Genomic DNA, 14,611 nt, shown 5'->3' on the forward strand with positions numbered 1-14,611 from the left:
ATATGTTAAGCGTTTCAGAGACGTAAACAAGGCTGCATTTTTCATAAACTTCTATCCTCCCCCGAGCCAGACTGCAGATCATTAACTCTGTTTTTGCTCTAAAAGTTTTAACTCTCAGACCTGGTTCAGCTGTGTGAGATAAGAACGTAACTAATCAGAACACATTGCATAAATTCCTCCTCATAACCTCATTAAAAACTTTAAACTCTAGTTGTTATGGGGACACGTAACATCTTTCTGCAACTGTAAGACTTATTTATCAACTTTAGGCTTGCAGTTCTTTTAAGTCCCGTCCAGCCTCTGCATCTCTTTTTTTGATAGCACAGCCCCCATTTATCATTTCTGCTATCTCTTACTCCACTCCCCCATACAGCTTAGTAATTATCGACTTTGTCTTCCTTGGTCTCTCGCTGTCTCTGACTCGACTTGTTTTGCTATATTTCATCCTTCTATCTACAGTGTTGTGATGGTCTATAGTGGAAGTTATTAGGAGATGGAGACGTAGCTTGCTGCACAGAAAGGTGATGCTTGAAAGAAACTGAAGCAGTTGGAATAATATCAGGTCACGACTCAGACAGGAGTGAAAGGACACACTTGGTAACAGAGTGGCTAAAATTCTTAATAAGACAAGAATCTGTGAAACTGACATAAAGATGTGTTTGACAGATTATCCTGTTATCCAGAGCATCAATACCACCCTGTTTTCACAGATCTGTTTCTGCTCTTTATTAAATAAAGCCACTAAATGCTTTACATGTAATTAAACTACACAGTGTGATGCATAATCTACTCAAGTAATGAGCTGAATTTGTAACAAAAACATGTAAGGAGATCAGAAATAACCACAAATTGTTTCTTTGTGTGTTTTTGTACAGATACGCAGCATCTGTGAAGGATGGCTCCCAGTACTTTGTGCTCCTCATCATCACAGACGGGGTCATCTCAGACATGGCCCAGACCAAGGAATCTATTGTCAATGTAAGGACGTGCAGAGCAGCTGTGAACACCTGAGCCTGCACCTCTCAGAAAGTTCACCCTTTGAAGAAATATTAGTTGCAAAAGTTTAATTATAATAATGGTAAATAAAGCCAATGCCATTCAAAACCAAAGACTGGCTGAAGGAATGAGGAAATAATGAAAACATGAACGACAAAAAAGGAAGGAAGCAATCATCCCTTAATTAAACTTCACGTAGCAGTACTTTATGCTAAAGAAGCAACGAATCACCATGGAGGCGAATGCAAAGAGAAATGACCGTGACCATCATGCTAGCTGCCCCATTTCGCATATATTTACAACACCACAACACTACGACCATCACACATCAAAACACAACCTGATTAGCTAAAGGTGCAACAATCTAAATCTCACACTTCTAGATAGTTTGTTAGCACTGATGATGTTCCCATCCCTAAATAGATGAAAATTGCTTTGTGCTGGATGATTACTGTATCATCTGAAGTTTTGACCATTGAGGGTTAGAACAGGGGAAAATGCAGAAGTGGCAAAAACTGCAGATCCTCTCGAGTCCGTATTCATGGACTCTCATGTTAAAACGGCCAACTTTATAGCATTAAAAAGCATATTTATAGCCTGATACAAGAATAAGTTTTGGCCTCTGTGGATAGTTTCTTCATTTCTAGAATTCTGAGTGGGATGATTTCTTTAAAGCTCATCCACCTGGATAATTGGATTGGGAGCATGGCTGTTTTAATTGACAGGTTTCCCAACACAGGGAGCTGGCTCTGATATGTGTTTATTAGTTTCCCTCTATTAATTTCACTCACTGAAGTAGACCTCTCTACTGTGTTTATGCCTGTTGGGGCATTTTTAATGGATTATCTGATTAATGTTATAGCTGTGTGGTTTGTGCTTCGGTTGAGAGAAATTCTAATATACTATTAGACTATTACTGAGCAATGCATGTCTGTACACTTTGTGGAGACAGCTTGCAAACCAAGATAATTCAGCCCTTTTGTCCAAATATAGTAACTTCAAAAAACCATCAATAAGAACTGTGTGGTGGCTCATTTTGAAGCTTCAAAGTGTAGAGGCCTAACCCAGCGGGTGACATCGCCATGGCTACATCCTCCTTTTATACTGGGTTAGCATGTACAGCAAGTCACAGTGTGCTTTTCACACATCAGGGTTAGTGCACTATAGTGCACGGGTAGCAGTCACAGAGTTTTCTGTTGTTGTGCTGGTTACATGCGGTGTTGTGGTGGGAAAAGTTAGGACACAACTAAATAACTGTGGACCAAATCTTAAACATAAATAAATACTCTGGATTGTAAACATTTACAGTCAAGACAAAACTGTGTGCAAATGAGCAGGGGGGTGAAAGCGCATGTGAACTGTGCACAGTTGAGGGAATTTAATAAAAAATAGAATTTCGCATTTGATACGACGTCCATGACTGGCAGCGGTTCCTTCTGTTATAATGTGTGTTTGCTGTGCTGCTTTTGCCAGCATGTGGTTCACCTTCGCACCATCCTCTCCATCACTGTCAAGTCCAGAGTCGCCCAGAATGCAAACAAAATGAACAGTGAACGGAAGCCATGTTTCTGAAACCAGTGATCCATCTCAGGGCCTGTGAAAACAACAAAGGACAGGGGGTTTGATGGTTCGACGGGAGAAATAGAAGGCTTGGGTAAAAAAAAGGGGGCAGATATATGCGAGATATGAGGGGGGGGTGAGTGGAGCAGAATTAGAAACCCAATGAGGACCTCTACTACAGGGAGCAAAAAAATAAGCGAGATGTTTTGATAACATCATCTATCTTTCTGCAGCCTGAGGTCATAACATTACTCACTGAACACACTCACACACCGATGGACTGCATACACACTCTGTGACACTTGAACGAATGCGCCCACGTACAACACAAACACATGTCATTTGTTAGCTGTCAGCGAGTTGAGTGTCTCATGTCTAATATTAATTACAGTGATGGCTCAACCCACGCAGCGCTCCGGGGGGTGGAAAACACACATGATCACACATATTGTATGTGTTCTGCGAGACATGAATGTGACATGATTTGTTTACTAAAGAAAAACCTCCACAGTGTCCAACACGGGTGAACATGCATGGCGTTACACTCAAGTAAAGATTTTCACAGCTTTGAATGTTTTGAAATATTAATTGTTCTTCCTCTCGCTCTCGTTTAGGCCTCCTGCCTGCCGATGTCAATTATCATTGTGGGAGTAGGGCCTGCAGAATTTGATGGTAAGTCAACAAGATCTTGAAACATGTGGGTTAAAATAACAAACCTTTATTTGATTAGATTTTTTTTGTAGGAAAAACTGCTGCCAGCTTAGTTTTGTCTTTAATCTTTACAGCCATGGTTGAATTAGACGGTGATGAAGTCAGAATCTCTTCTAGAGGAAGATACGCCGAGAGGGACATTGTTCAGGTGAGGTCTGCCTTCAGTCTCTTAAATCGTTACTCATCCTCATTACACTAACCTGTGTCACTGTCTTGGGTCTGCGTTTTCGGTCCATTCTGTGTTCTGACAGCTTTGCTGTGACAATATATTTAAAGTGACTATACAGACGTCTTAAGGGTATTAAATGCAGGTCATACGGGTGTCCCCTCACTGGGATTGCATGCCAAATGATTGTTTGTAAATAGAGCCTGTGAATATTAATTGGAAAGTGGAGTTGAGTCAAATTGGTGTGAGCCAGCCCCATCCTCATGGAGCAGCACTGCCCACGAGACAATTCAATTCAATTTTATTTATACAGCGCCAATCACAACAACCGTTGCATCAAGGCGCTTTATATTGTAAGGTAGAGCCTACAATAATACATACAGAGAACAACCCAACAATCACATGACCCCTGTGAGCAAGCACTTTGGCGACAGTGGGAAGGAAAAACTCCCTTTTAACAGGAAGAAACCTCCGCTAGAACCAGGCTCAGGGAGGGGCGGGGCCATCTGCTGCGACCAGTTGGGGTGAGAGAAGGAAGACAGGATAGTTAAATCTAAAACAAGTTATGGATTTAACTGTACAAACTGTGTGTGCTGAAACAATACCTGTGCTACGAGGTACTTCATTTACACCTGACAAATCAAGTGCTCAAATTAGGTAATTAAGTGGGACCCACCTGAAGACCCCTATCAGCTGATGTTTTAGCAATGCACATTCCCAACAAAATTCCAGTTCCAGCCAAACTCAGGGCCTATGCATTTTTATTGGGCCTGGGAGGTATGAGCAGACAGAACCAACCATGTGGTGCACCAGACCCCAGATGGCAATAGAGACACACACACACACACACACACACACACACACACACACACACACACACAAAGATAATGGCAGGCTCCCCAGTAACAGTGAAGAGCCAAATCGCCATCCCCTCCATCTTTTACTCAGTCTCACTTCCTCATTAAAGTGAATGAGCAGTGGACCTCAGCTCTAACCCCTGGCTTAATGCCCATTTTAAAAAGCCTAGGGCATTGTGGGGTCTGCAGGCAGTCATGTAAGATGGACCTGTGCAGCGCAGAAAGATCAGAATTTTCCCGACGTGGCTTCGGCATAGCCACAACAGCGGCTACCTGTGTGCTTAATTTCTTTATTCTTAAAAGGTCATTTAGGTTAGCAAAGCAGCCACATAGACGTGCCTTTAATGTATAAAGTCACAGTCGTACTTCATGCAGTATTAGTTCACCCATCCCTTCAATCATCCAGTTCAGCCAGGCATTCGTTGCCTTCCCTTTTATTTGTATTCCTGTTTGTGTTGCTGCAGGGGATCACTTCACGGTTGCAGGTAATCCCAAAGCAGCTTTAATCTTAGCACCGAAATAAAAGAAGTAGAAGAAAAGCGAACATTCACAGCAAACCACTTGTTTGATTGCAACACGGAGAAGTCACGTTTTCCTCCTCCGTGACCTTTATGCCGCCGCCGTCATAGTCTTATTTCTCGCACCCTCCCTCAGAGCCACGCTCATTAGTTAGGTTTTTTTTTTTTAACAAGCTCAAGCACACACATATACAAGCGCTTCATGCAGAAAAAGACCTGGTGGCAGTGAAAAACTACGTTTCTGTACGGGAGCATTACACCAGCTCAGCCTGCAGGATCTCATTATCAGAAAGCTAATAACCCCAAGTGTCATGGTGAAGCTTAACTTCTGCAGCAAGTCTTTCCAGCACAAATTGTCTCCATTTGTGATCTTGTGATTGCAGGTGACAACATCTCATTAAGTAAATATAAAAAGTGACTTTGTCTTCCATTGGAGGGACATTATGAGAGAGATTTACAAGATTTATATCAGCAAAGTGAAACAACTTCAGTGATCATACGGTGACTGGTGTTTTAGGATACACGTATGCTTTCAGCACCACTATAAATTATGCAGCCTAATATTTGATCCCAGTAATCCCTGACTTTTCCTAGAGCTAACTGGTGCTTGTTATGTAGCTGCTGGCTTGTATTTTCGCCTTATCTCAAAGCTTCCAACTGCTCAATTTCTCACTCCAGCAGCCCCAAACCGTGTCAGGAGACTCTATTACCAAAAGTCTCAGGAGAAAAATGAAAAATTGGATGAAAATATGCACATTTCATCTTTCTACATGTTCTGCTCAGCTAGGTGATGTTACAGATTCAGACTTTTCTTTACCCCAGTTGAGGCGAAACCTTTACAATTTGCTGTAGCCCGATCGCCGCACAGCTACACGCCAGAGTTTCAGCCGCCCGGGCGATTCTGCAGCGTCTTAATTAGGCTAGATTCTTCTCACAGGCAGCTGCTAGCCTGGTGAGCTGTACAGCTGTACTTTTACAAAAATAATCTTGCAGTTCACAAGTACATCTCCCACTTGTAACAAAAAGAAGATGAATAGTATTACTTAATTCAACTTCTTCATTTTCTTCGTTCATTTGTGTGGCTCTTCCCACTGCTCCCCCCTCCACCCCACCTCACCATATTTCACCCTCCTTCGTTCTCACCCCCCTTTCTCTTCCTTTCACCCAGTCTCTTCTCCATCTGCGCTTTTCTTCCTTATTGCCGTCTATCCTCTCTGTGACTTCTCTCATTTTCCCCCTCTTTACCAAACCCAACTGTCTTCCCACACATTTCACCGATATCTTCACCTCTGTAAGTCCTATCAGTTGGCCGGTCCCACTTCCATAAAGTTATTTTTAAAGCAGCGTCTTCAGTAAAAGCTTTCTAGCTTTCAGCTGTTTTATTGCCTGAAATGACAAAAGTCCAAGTTTTGTTCATCAAGACAGAACTTTCTATGACTGCTTTTCTTCAGAAAGTCTTAGAAGCGACAGACAGATGTTTGAGCTCTGGTCACGTGACTAACTGGTCAGTTTCAGTGCAGAACAACATCAAATACAGTAAAACCACATGGAAAGCAGATAGTAGTCATTTATTTGGTAGGGTGACATTCAATTACAACAGGACCAACAATCAATAAGGAAATAATCAGCTCTGCTTGGTTAACGATAACTGTAATATTTTTAAAGGTCTAATGGCAAAGCTTCAAAATTTGTTCACCTTTTACACTGCCTATGATGCTGACTTAGCTGGCTGGCTAGCTAGCTAAGAGTTGATGGCTATGACGCGCAGAATTATGCAAGAGGAAATTGCCTGACAAGCCTGCAGTGCCTATAAAACCTATATATGATTGATTTCGCATTGTTCTTCAAACCAACTCCTGTCTCAACATCTGTTTCCTCCTCTTACCTTTCAGTTTGTCCCGTTCAGGGACTACATCGATCGTACGGGGAACCACATCCTAAGCATGGCCCGGCTCGCCAAAGATGTCTTGGCTGAGATTCCAGACCAGTTCCTCTCCTACATGCGGACCCGCGGGATAAAGCCTTCACCGGCGCCGCCTCCATACACACCACCTGGGCAACCCATCCAAACCCAGATCTGAGGAGCAAGGCTGGAAAAGGTTTTGGAGTCAGGGGTTCGCTGAACTTGTCACGCGAAATACTTCCATTTCCTTAAAGCCGCTCTCCATGCCTTGTGGTTGTGGATCACAGTGGTCTTTCATGTGTTCAGAAAGCTGCATGCCGGGCCAGGAGAGTGATGCTTTTGAGGGCAGGAAAAGATGAGAGTCTGTTTACTTCCACTGTCAAGCATTCCTGTCATTGTTTGGATTTTTTTTTACCTGCTTATTTTATGCTTGGAAAGATTTTGGAGAAAGTTCAGAGAGTCTCAATTTAAATTGTGGCAGAAAAAAGGAAAAGCAGTATAAAACGGCTGATCTTACTTTTTAAAGAGAATGTCTCCAGACAAATGAAGGAGTTACATGATCTTAAATGAGCAGTAATTTCACTTGTAAATAACTGGACATATATAACTTCTTTCTTTCTCTTTCTCTCCAAATCACTCATTGTTTACAGTAAATGCTAACGAGGATTTTTACTGTTGATACTTTTATATAGTTTCAATATGAAGCTTGTAATACTCTCTTTCTTTCTTTCTCTCTCCTGGCATCCATGCCAGGTAGCAGCAGTGCAGGTCCTGGTAGCCCTTCTGTACCGTACTGTACTGTGCTGTACTGTACCGTACTGTATTCTAGTGTTTGTATTAAACTTTTGCATGAGTGTAGCCTCAGTCAACTGCATGCATATAGTGGCCCTGCACTACCTCTTTTATCCATCTGTCTGTCTGTGGGGGATGAGTGTCTGTCTGCCAGTATCTTCATTCGTCTGTCTTCTTCAGCCTTATCTTTCCATCTCTCTCAATCCTTTCTTTTCTACATTTGTCACTTTTAGCTGTCTTTCCATCCAGCCTTCTTTTTTAGCTAGTTTAATTGAAAAAGTCAGAATTTTATGCTAATCAGAAATAAGAAAGGTTTTATTTAGTTATTTTTTATTTTTTTATTTTTTTTGTTCAAGTACTATAATGACCTTCATACAGGATTTAACTTGACTGGAAATTATTTAAAAAACCTAGACTCTCTGTTCATCGTAAACAAATGTAAGCTAAATACTCAAGGAACAGCAGAGTTGGTTAGCTAGCACACATCGTTGATAAAGATTGAAAACTCCCATATTAATGTGTAACATACTTTTAAAGTCACAAGAAAAAGAAAAAAGTATCATTAAAAACAAATTATATTTACCACCAATTAGTGACTGTTAATATGCTTACACGCCAAGGCGGTGAGCATCGCAAATAGCTTAATTGCTAGCCATTAGCATGCTAGCATTGTCGTTGTGAACATGCTAGCAGCCTTAATGTTAGCATTTTAAAAGAATGATGCTGTTAGCATGACTGTGAAGTCAACAAAAAATTAAAATGTGGCTAATATTAGTTACATATTCGGATTTTACATTTTTTGACCCTATTATATTTTACTTTAATCCTCCATCCAAGCTTAATGAAGAGCTTTTTGGCTGTTTATGTAGCACTACTTGAGAGTTGAATGGAAACATGGCTACCCTGTCTCTCTGTGTCTGTCTTTCCGCTACAAACTGCCTTGGCAGTAGGATGCGCACGTGCCCAGGGGTTTTGTCTCATTGTGTTGTCACATATTCCTGCCCAATGTGTAAAACAATAGCAGCTGCTCTCAAACAAAATACTGTTTGAGCAAAAAGAGCCCAGTGGTCAAAAATGCAGAGAAAAACACATTTTCCCTATATTTTTCTTTGCGTGGGTGTAGTGTGTTTGTACTTGAGTGCATTTTTATTACACCTTTAGCTTTGATACAGCTTTGTTTTTACGATGTGTATTTATATGTGCTAATCATATGAACGAGGATGACGCATTGCGAGTTGTATTCACCGTTTCGACAAGTTTCCAATTTAAAGTCTTCTATTTTTGTCACAAGTGTGTGTGAATGCGGAGATTTGGATTGAGATATGGATGTCGATTGAAATAACCTTTTAAAACAACAGTAGATACAATATTTAAATTAAGTGGGAATGCAACATTTTAATATTCATGTGCTATCTCCATCTCCTTGTAAAAAGGAGTAACCATGAAAGCAACACTAAAAAATAAATAAATAAAAAATTGTAACTGGAATTTTTTACATACTTTGGAATACTTTACATTGCACCGCAGCCTCATGGTATTGTGAGAAATAGTCACAAATTCTTTTGATTTGTGTTTCTGGATACTAATTTTACGGTTGTTTCATATTCCCCAACAGGACTTTTCACAATATTATTTTTGTATCCAGTGACATATATACAAAACAATTTTCATTTACCAATTTTAAAAGGCAAACGAGTTTGCATTAAAATATAATTGTTACTACGTTGTCTGAACCACAGGTGCTGCAGGCACAAAAGAGTTACATAATTCATACAGTTTATCACTCAAAAAAAAAAAAAACGAAACAAAAGACAATAGTTTGTGTCTAGGAACATGAACAAACTATTTTTTGTGACAATTTTACATTTTGCTGTGAGACTGGTGTGTACATTGCTGCTTTTCTTATTGCATTATCACATTTCTTTCTTTTTTACAGTCTTCCCCCATGTATTGTCACCGTAGCAGAAACTCAATTTCGCTGAATTTATCAAATGAATGTGTGTGTACTGGTTTAGGCTTCTTGTGGCCAACTGCTCAGTTGAAAGCATAAATAAGCATAATAATTCAACATTAAGAGCTCATTGCCTAGACAGGGCACCTCTATGCTCGCTCTATGTCACCTAATCAGTCCCTGTAGAGCAAACAGAGACATAGTTAGCACCTGATCAAACCCTAGGTGGACCTCAAGGTCATCACAGCATGATACATTGCAAAATCCCAGACTAAGCTATTGGAGCAGATAGAATTTGTTTGCTGTAGCCAGTTGCTGAAAAACAGAGAAGTTCCCTGAACTACTAGAGCAAGAAACGCTCTTTGCAAATACCAGGACTGCCTATAAATACAGCTTTTCATCAGTAGTTGAAACACTACGGTTTAAAAATCTAACCTAGAAGGAGTGATAGAGAGGCAAATGTGAATAAACCTTTTCAACAGGTCATTTATATATTTCCATTCTTTTTTTCTTTCTTTTTTTTTTTGCCTTGTCTCTGGTGACAGCTTTGGACCAAGCAATTTAAAAAACCCCAATATTGCTTCTTTAAATTCCACACAAACATCCACTTGGACTTAAGGTGGAACTGCATGGTTAAAGGTCAAACACACTGTGACCTGTGAATACAATTTTGACCATATAATTCATACTTAAAAAATACCACCAACAACAAATGTTGTGTAATGGGAATAAATTATAATTTTTTATATCCAAAGTGTCAAAATGTTTTCTAGCAAAAACACTTTTGACCATTATTCAGTGCCAAACAGGGAGATGATGAGTCAGATACTGATTTGATGATCCTAATAGAAGTTGCCCACCTGTTTGATTCCTTGCAGATATGCTACAGGCTGTACATAATACGAGTCTGGACACACATGGATGTAAACTACAACTTGAATTGTTTGCAGACTACAACAACAGCTTGGCTTTAATCCCAATTTCAGTTGGCTGCCCAGATTTAAACCCATGCTATTTGAACAACAAACTACCTCTTGTAGTCACACGTTCATCATTAAAAACTTTCCAGGTTGGAAAATACATCTGTTCCCTAATTTTAATTTCACCAAATTTCATGAGAAGACCAGCTAATCAGGGCTAAATTGTCAATTATGAGCTGATTTAAATACTTGATGTTGTCACCATAATCTAAAACGTTGTGAAAATCAGGTAATTGTGTCATTTAAATTCCTCATTTATAGTTAAACTTGTTTTTTTCTCTGATTTTAGGATTTTAGACCATTTTTCTCGTTGTTTGTTTACTGATGAACAAACAACAAAACCCAACAAAAAGTTGCTGGACCTGGTTTAGTGAAATTCAGGATAGAAACTTTCAACTTTTTAAAACCAAACCAGGTTTGAAACACAGACACTTGAATGTAAAATTGAATTTGAAGCTCTGGAAATTGGAAAACTTGAAATATTTTCTTGCTAGACTTTGAAAAAACAGAAAACTAATTAAACCCAAATTCAAACCATTCAAATTCCAATATTTCAAATTAAGCACTACTACTTTTTAGTTTCTTACTTTGGAATAATATGTAAGTAAGGATCATATTTTCAGACCTTTCTCAGCTTCCATACAGTTTTACACGGCTCACTAACTTTGACAAGCCTCATGAAGCCACAAGTGTGTATATGTGTGAACACATTTGATGTATACTGCGCGAACGTGAGCGTGTGTTTGTGTGTGTGCGCGCGTGTGCCTGTGAGGCGCCTTTTCTAAGCGTGTTTTATTAGATCATGTGAGGTGTTAACACACGTAAGATCTTTGTTTACTAAAGATATCCAAATAATGTATCGTATGCTCGTCATATCTTCTTAATAATGTGCACTATGTTTGCATGTACAGTTTTACAAAGGATGCACCAGTTCCTTTTGTTGAAAACTGAGTGTTTTGAAATATACGAATCTATATGAAAATTAACTGTACAAAATGGCCTTAAATCTTTGACTGATCTTTTTGGAATTGTGCGATGCCTTCTTCTGGAAAATGAACTGTTCAAAGGAACTGATCGTTATCTACTTTGTGTCAGTGTTTCTATTGCTTTCTAGTGTGTTTTCTTTGCACAAGCTCAATAATGGAAAAAAAATTCTTGTACTTTTTTGAGACCGTGATTAATCAGAGAAAGCATGGTTGAAGTACTGACTGTCTGATAATACATATAACAGATGACTATTTCTGTATTGAACTATTGATTTTTAAATAAATATTCATATTAAACGACATTTTGTGAGTTGTTTTTTCCCCTCTGAGCCAGTCAAAGGTTAAAAGTCAATTTTTTTTCTCCTTTTACCCCACAATTATGGAAAAGAAAGCATGCCTTCTCTCTGTTCAGAGGTTTTACATATCAAAGTATTATTTAAAAAATAACGTAGTCCTCGGCAGCTCTTAAATTCAGGTAAATACAGCCTCACGTTAACAACAACATCCCTTAATAGACCGTTCATTTAGTAAAAGATATACTGAATGCAGAAGTAGTGGGTGAAAAAACTAAAAGCGCTTCTATAGGAATTCAGCCAGATGCTACCAATCCCAATCAAATGCAGGTGATTAGCTGATCATCAGCAAGTGTGACCACCTCTATACAAGTAGAAGTTTTGCCGGCCAGCAATGCTCAGAGAAATTGCAAAAAACACAAGAGAATTAGAATCACCTTTATTGTGACAAATCCTCTGTATGTTACACTAATGTTAGAACTCTTAGGTCAGCTGATTCTGATTGTTCCTAGAAGCAGACTAGAACACAGAGGAGACCGGGGCTTTGGGATTGCTGCGCCTAAAGTTTGGAACAGTCTGCCTCTTCAAATTAGGATCTCTCCAACACTTGGCATATTTAAATAGATTTGTTATGTTGCATCTGACTAACCACAATACTTCTGAAACACTGTCCTTTGAACAGATTAGACCAAAGTGGAGATGTTTTGCCATATTGCACAGCACCGTGTTTGGTGAAAGCCAAACACAGCATGTCTGCACAAATGTCTCACACCAACTGTCAATCACGGTGGTGGAGGGGTAATGATTGGGGCTTGTTCTGCGGCCAAAGGACCTGGGCACTTTGCAGGCATTTACTTGACCAAAAACTCCTTACTATATTAAGCATATTCTAGTCAAGTCTGCTCAATCTGTGCAACACCTAAAGCAGGGGTGGGGGAACTCCAGGTCTCAAGGGCCAGTGTCCTGCAGGTTTTAGATGTGTCCTTGATCCAACACAGCTGATCTGAATGGCTAAATGACCTCCTCAACATGTCTTGAAGTTCACTAGAGGCCTGGTAATGAACTAATCATTTGATTCAGGTGTGTTGACCCAGGGTGAGATCTAAAACCTACAGGACACCAGCCCTTGAGGCCTGGAGTTTCCCACCCCTGACCTAAAGCTTTCCTGAATTTGGCTCATGCAACAGGACAATGATCCTGAGTACAACAGCAAATCTACAACAGAATGGCTGAAAAAGAAAAGAATCAAGGTGGCGTCCAAATCCAAAAGTTGTGGTAGGACCTTAGGAGCCTGCAAACATTTCATGAACTAAAGTAACGCTGTGAAAAACAGTGGGCCAAAGTTCCTCCACAGTTATGTGAGACACTGATAAAGTCAAACCATTACTCCAAGTTATTGTTTTTAAATGTCTCATATGTTGTTCATGTATTTACCTAACTCTAAGACCTACTAGAGCCCAGATGATTTTTCAATTCAATTCAATTTCAATTCAAACTCTTTACTGTCCCACACGGGGAAATTAGTTTAGCTTTTGTTATGATGTGTATGTATACTTGTATACTTTTTCATGTGACTGTATGTTTGGATTTCTGCTCCGTTTTTTTCCCTGTTCTCGTTTTTCCAGCCCTAGCCTGTTAGGATTAATATCAGGTTTGCTCCATCTGACAGGATAATTACAGTACAAGAAAGTCTACCCACACCACAAACACACAAACCGCACAGACACATGGCCACTAATCTTGAACTAGGCACCGCTTCAGAACATGAAGAACTTTTGTGTTATTTTGAAAGTTGCCATTACTGAGTCATCTTTCTGATTGGTGGCAGTTATTTCTTGTAAAATGAAAAAATGTTTCTCAGTTTGTATTTTCACCTGGCAATCAGCAAAACCATCAATGCCCTGACACACAGAAGTACACAACCGTGCAGTTTGTATCTGCTGGGGGTTGATGTTGTTCTTCAGCAGCACCCAGTAACTCTGCAAGCACTCTGACAGGTGCTGAGATCCCTGATTTCCAGCACTTTCAATCCAGCTTGTTTTTGTTTGCGTTTTCGGATATTGTCAGCTTCAGACAGCAGAGGGGTTATGCAGTTATGCTGTGAAGTGATTGTCTCTCAGCTGTTTACATCCGGAGGAGTGATTCTTCTCAAACTGTTAACAGAGATGTTACTTAACCTTGGAGAAACAGTGTGAAATTTTAGGGGAAAGTGGCACTGAAGGAGAATGCAGTGTTCCAGCACCTTCACTGCAAAATAAATATGACTGCTGGTTTCATACGTGTGTGTACTGCCTGGCTTTCCTTCTAGCTGACACCATCAAAACTGTAACTCTCCAGTAATTTTCATGGTCGAGCTGCTCATCAACTTGCAGGCAACAAGCAGTGTAATACAAATGTGTTTGTGCCATGTGTTTTTTTTAAAAACAAATCTTGCAGTCCTTTTGAATTGACCTTTCAAAGGCTTTTGGCACACATGTCATACAATATTAAAATACTTGCCCATGCAGACTGTCTGAGTAAACAGTTTGAAATGGTTTGAAAATGGTCCAGCACAGCTCAGTATGTAAAGACAGAAATTATTACTTCTAGCTCTACGAGTGCAACCAAAGGTGTGCCTCAGGGTTCAATCTTAGGACCACTACTGTTTTTCATTCTATTATTATTTATCAACAATCAGAACACCATCAATACAAAAGATTTGGTGATGTGCCTACACTAAACCTGGCTTTTACACCCAAATTTCAGCTCAGTTAAGAATATCTAAAAATGGACTAAACTCATGACTAAAATGAAATATGAATTGTTTTTCTTTTTCCTTTTTTGCACCCATTACACTAATAAAAGTCTTAGGGCTCACACATCTGCCATTGTAACCCTTTTAATGTTCACTAGTTAACA

The 14,611-nt window shown here is 39.7% G+C and overlaps 1 protein-coding gene across 1 annotated transcript in view; it reads left to right on the top strand.

Annotated features, from left to right (window-relative positions):
• The window catches only part of LOC102193326 (copine-8), a 104,888-nt gene extending 93,173 nt beyond the window's left edge, over positions 1-11,715 (top strand). Inside the window, exons 17-20 of the mRNA XM_005725098.1 lie at positions 876-978; positions 3,171-3,228; positions 3,342-3,415; positions 6,701-11,715. Of these exons, the coding sequence (XP_005725155.1) occupies positions 876-978; positions 3,171-3,228; positions 3,342-3,415; positions 6,701-6,889 (424 nt within the window). The 3' untranslated portion in view covers positions 6,890-11,715. The remainder of the gene's footprint in view (positions 1-875; positions 979-3,170; positions 3,229-3,341; positions 3,416-6,700) is intronic.
• The last annotated feature ends 2,896 nt before the right edge of the window (positions 11,716-14,611 follow it).

The sequence above is a fragment of the Pundamilia nyererei genome, unplaced genomic scaffold, assembly GCF_000239375.1.
Source record: "Pundamilia nyererei isolate P.nyererei 1_Seehausen unplaced genomic scaffold, PunNye1.0 scaffold00014, whole genome shotgun sequence".
Taxonomy (NCBI): domain Eukaryota; kingdom Metazoa; phylum Chordata; class Actinopteri; order Cichliformes; family Cichlidae; genus Pundamilia; species Pundamilia nyererei.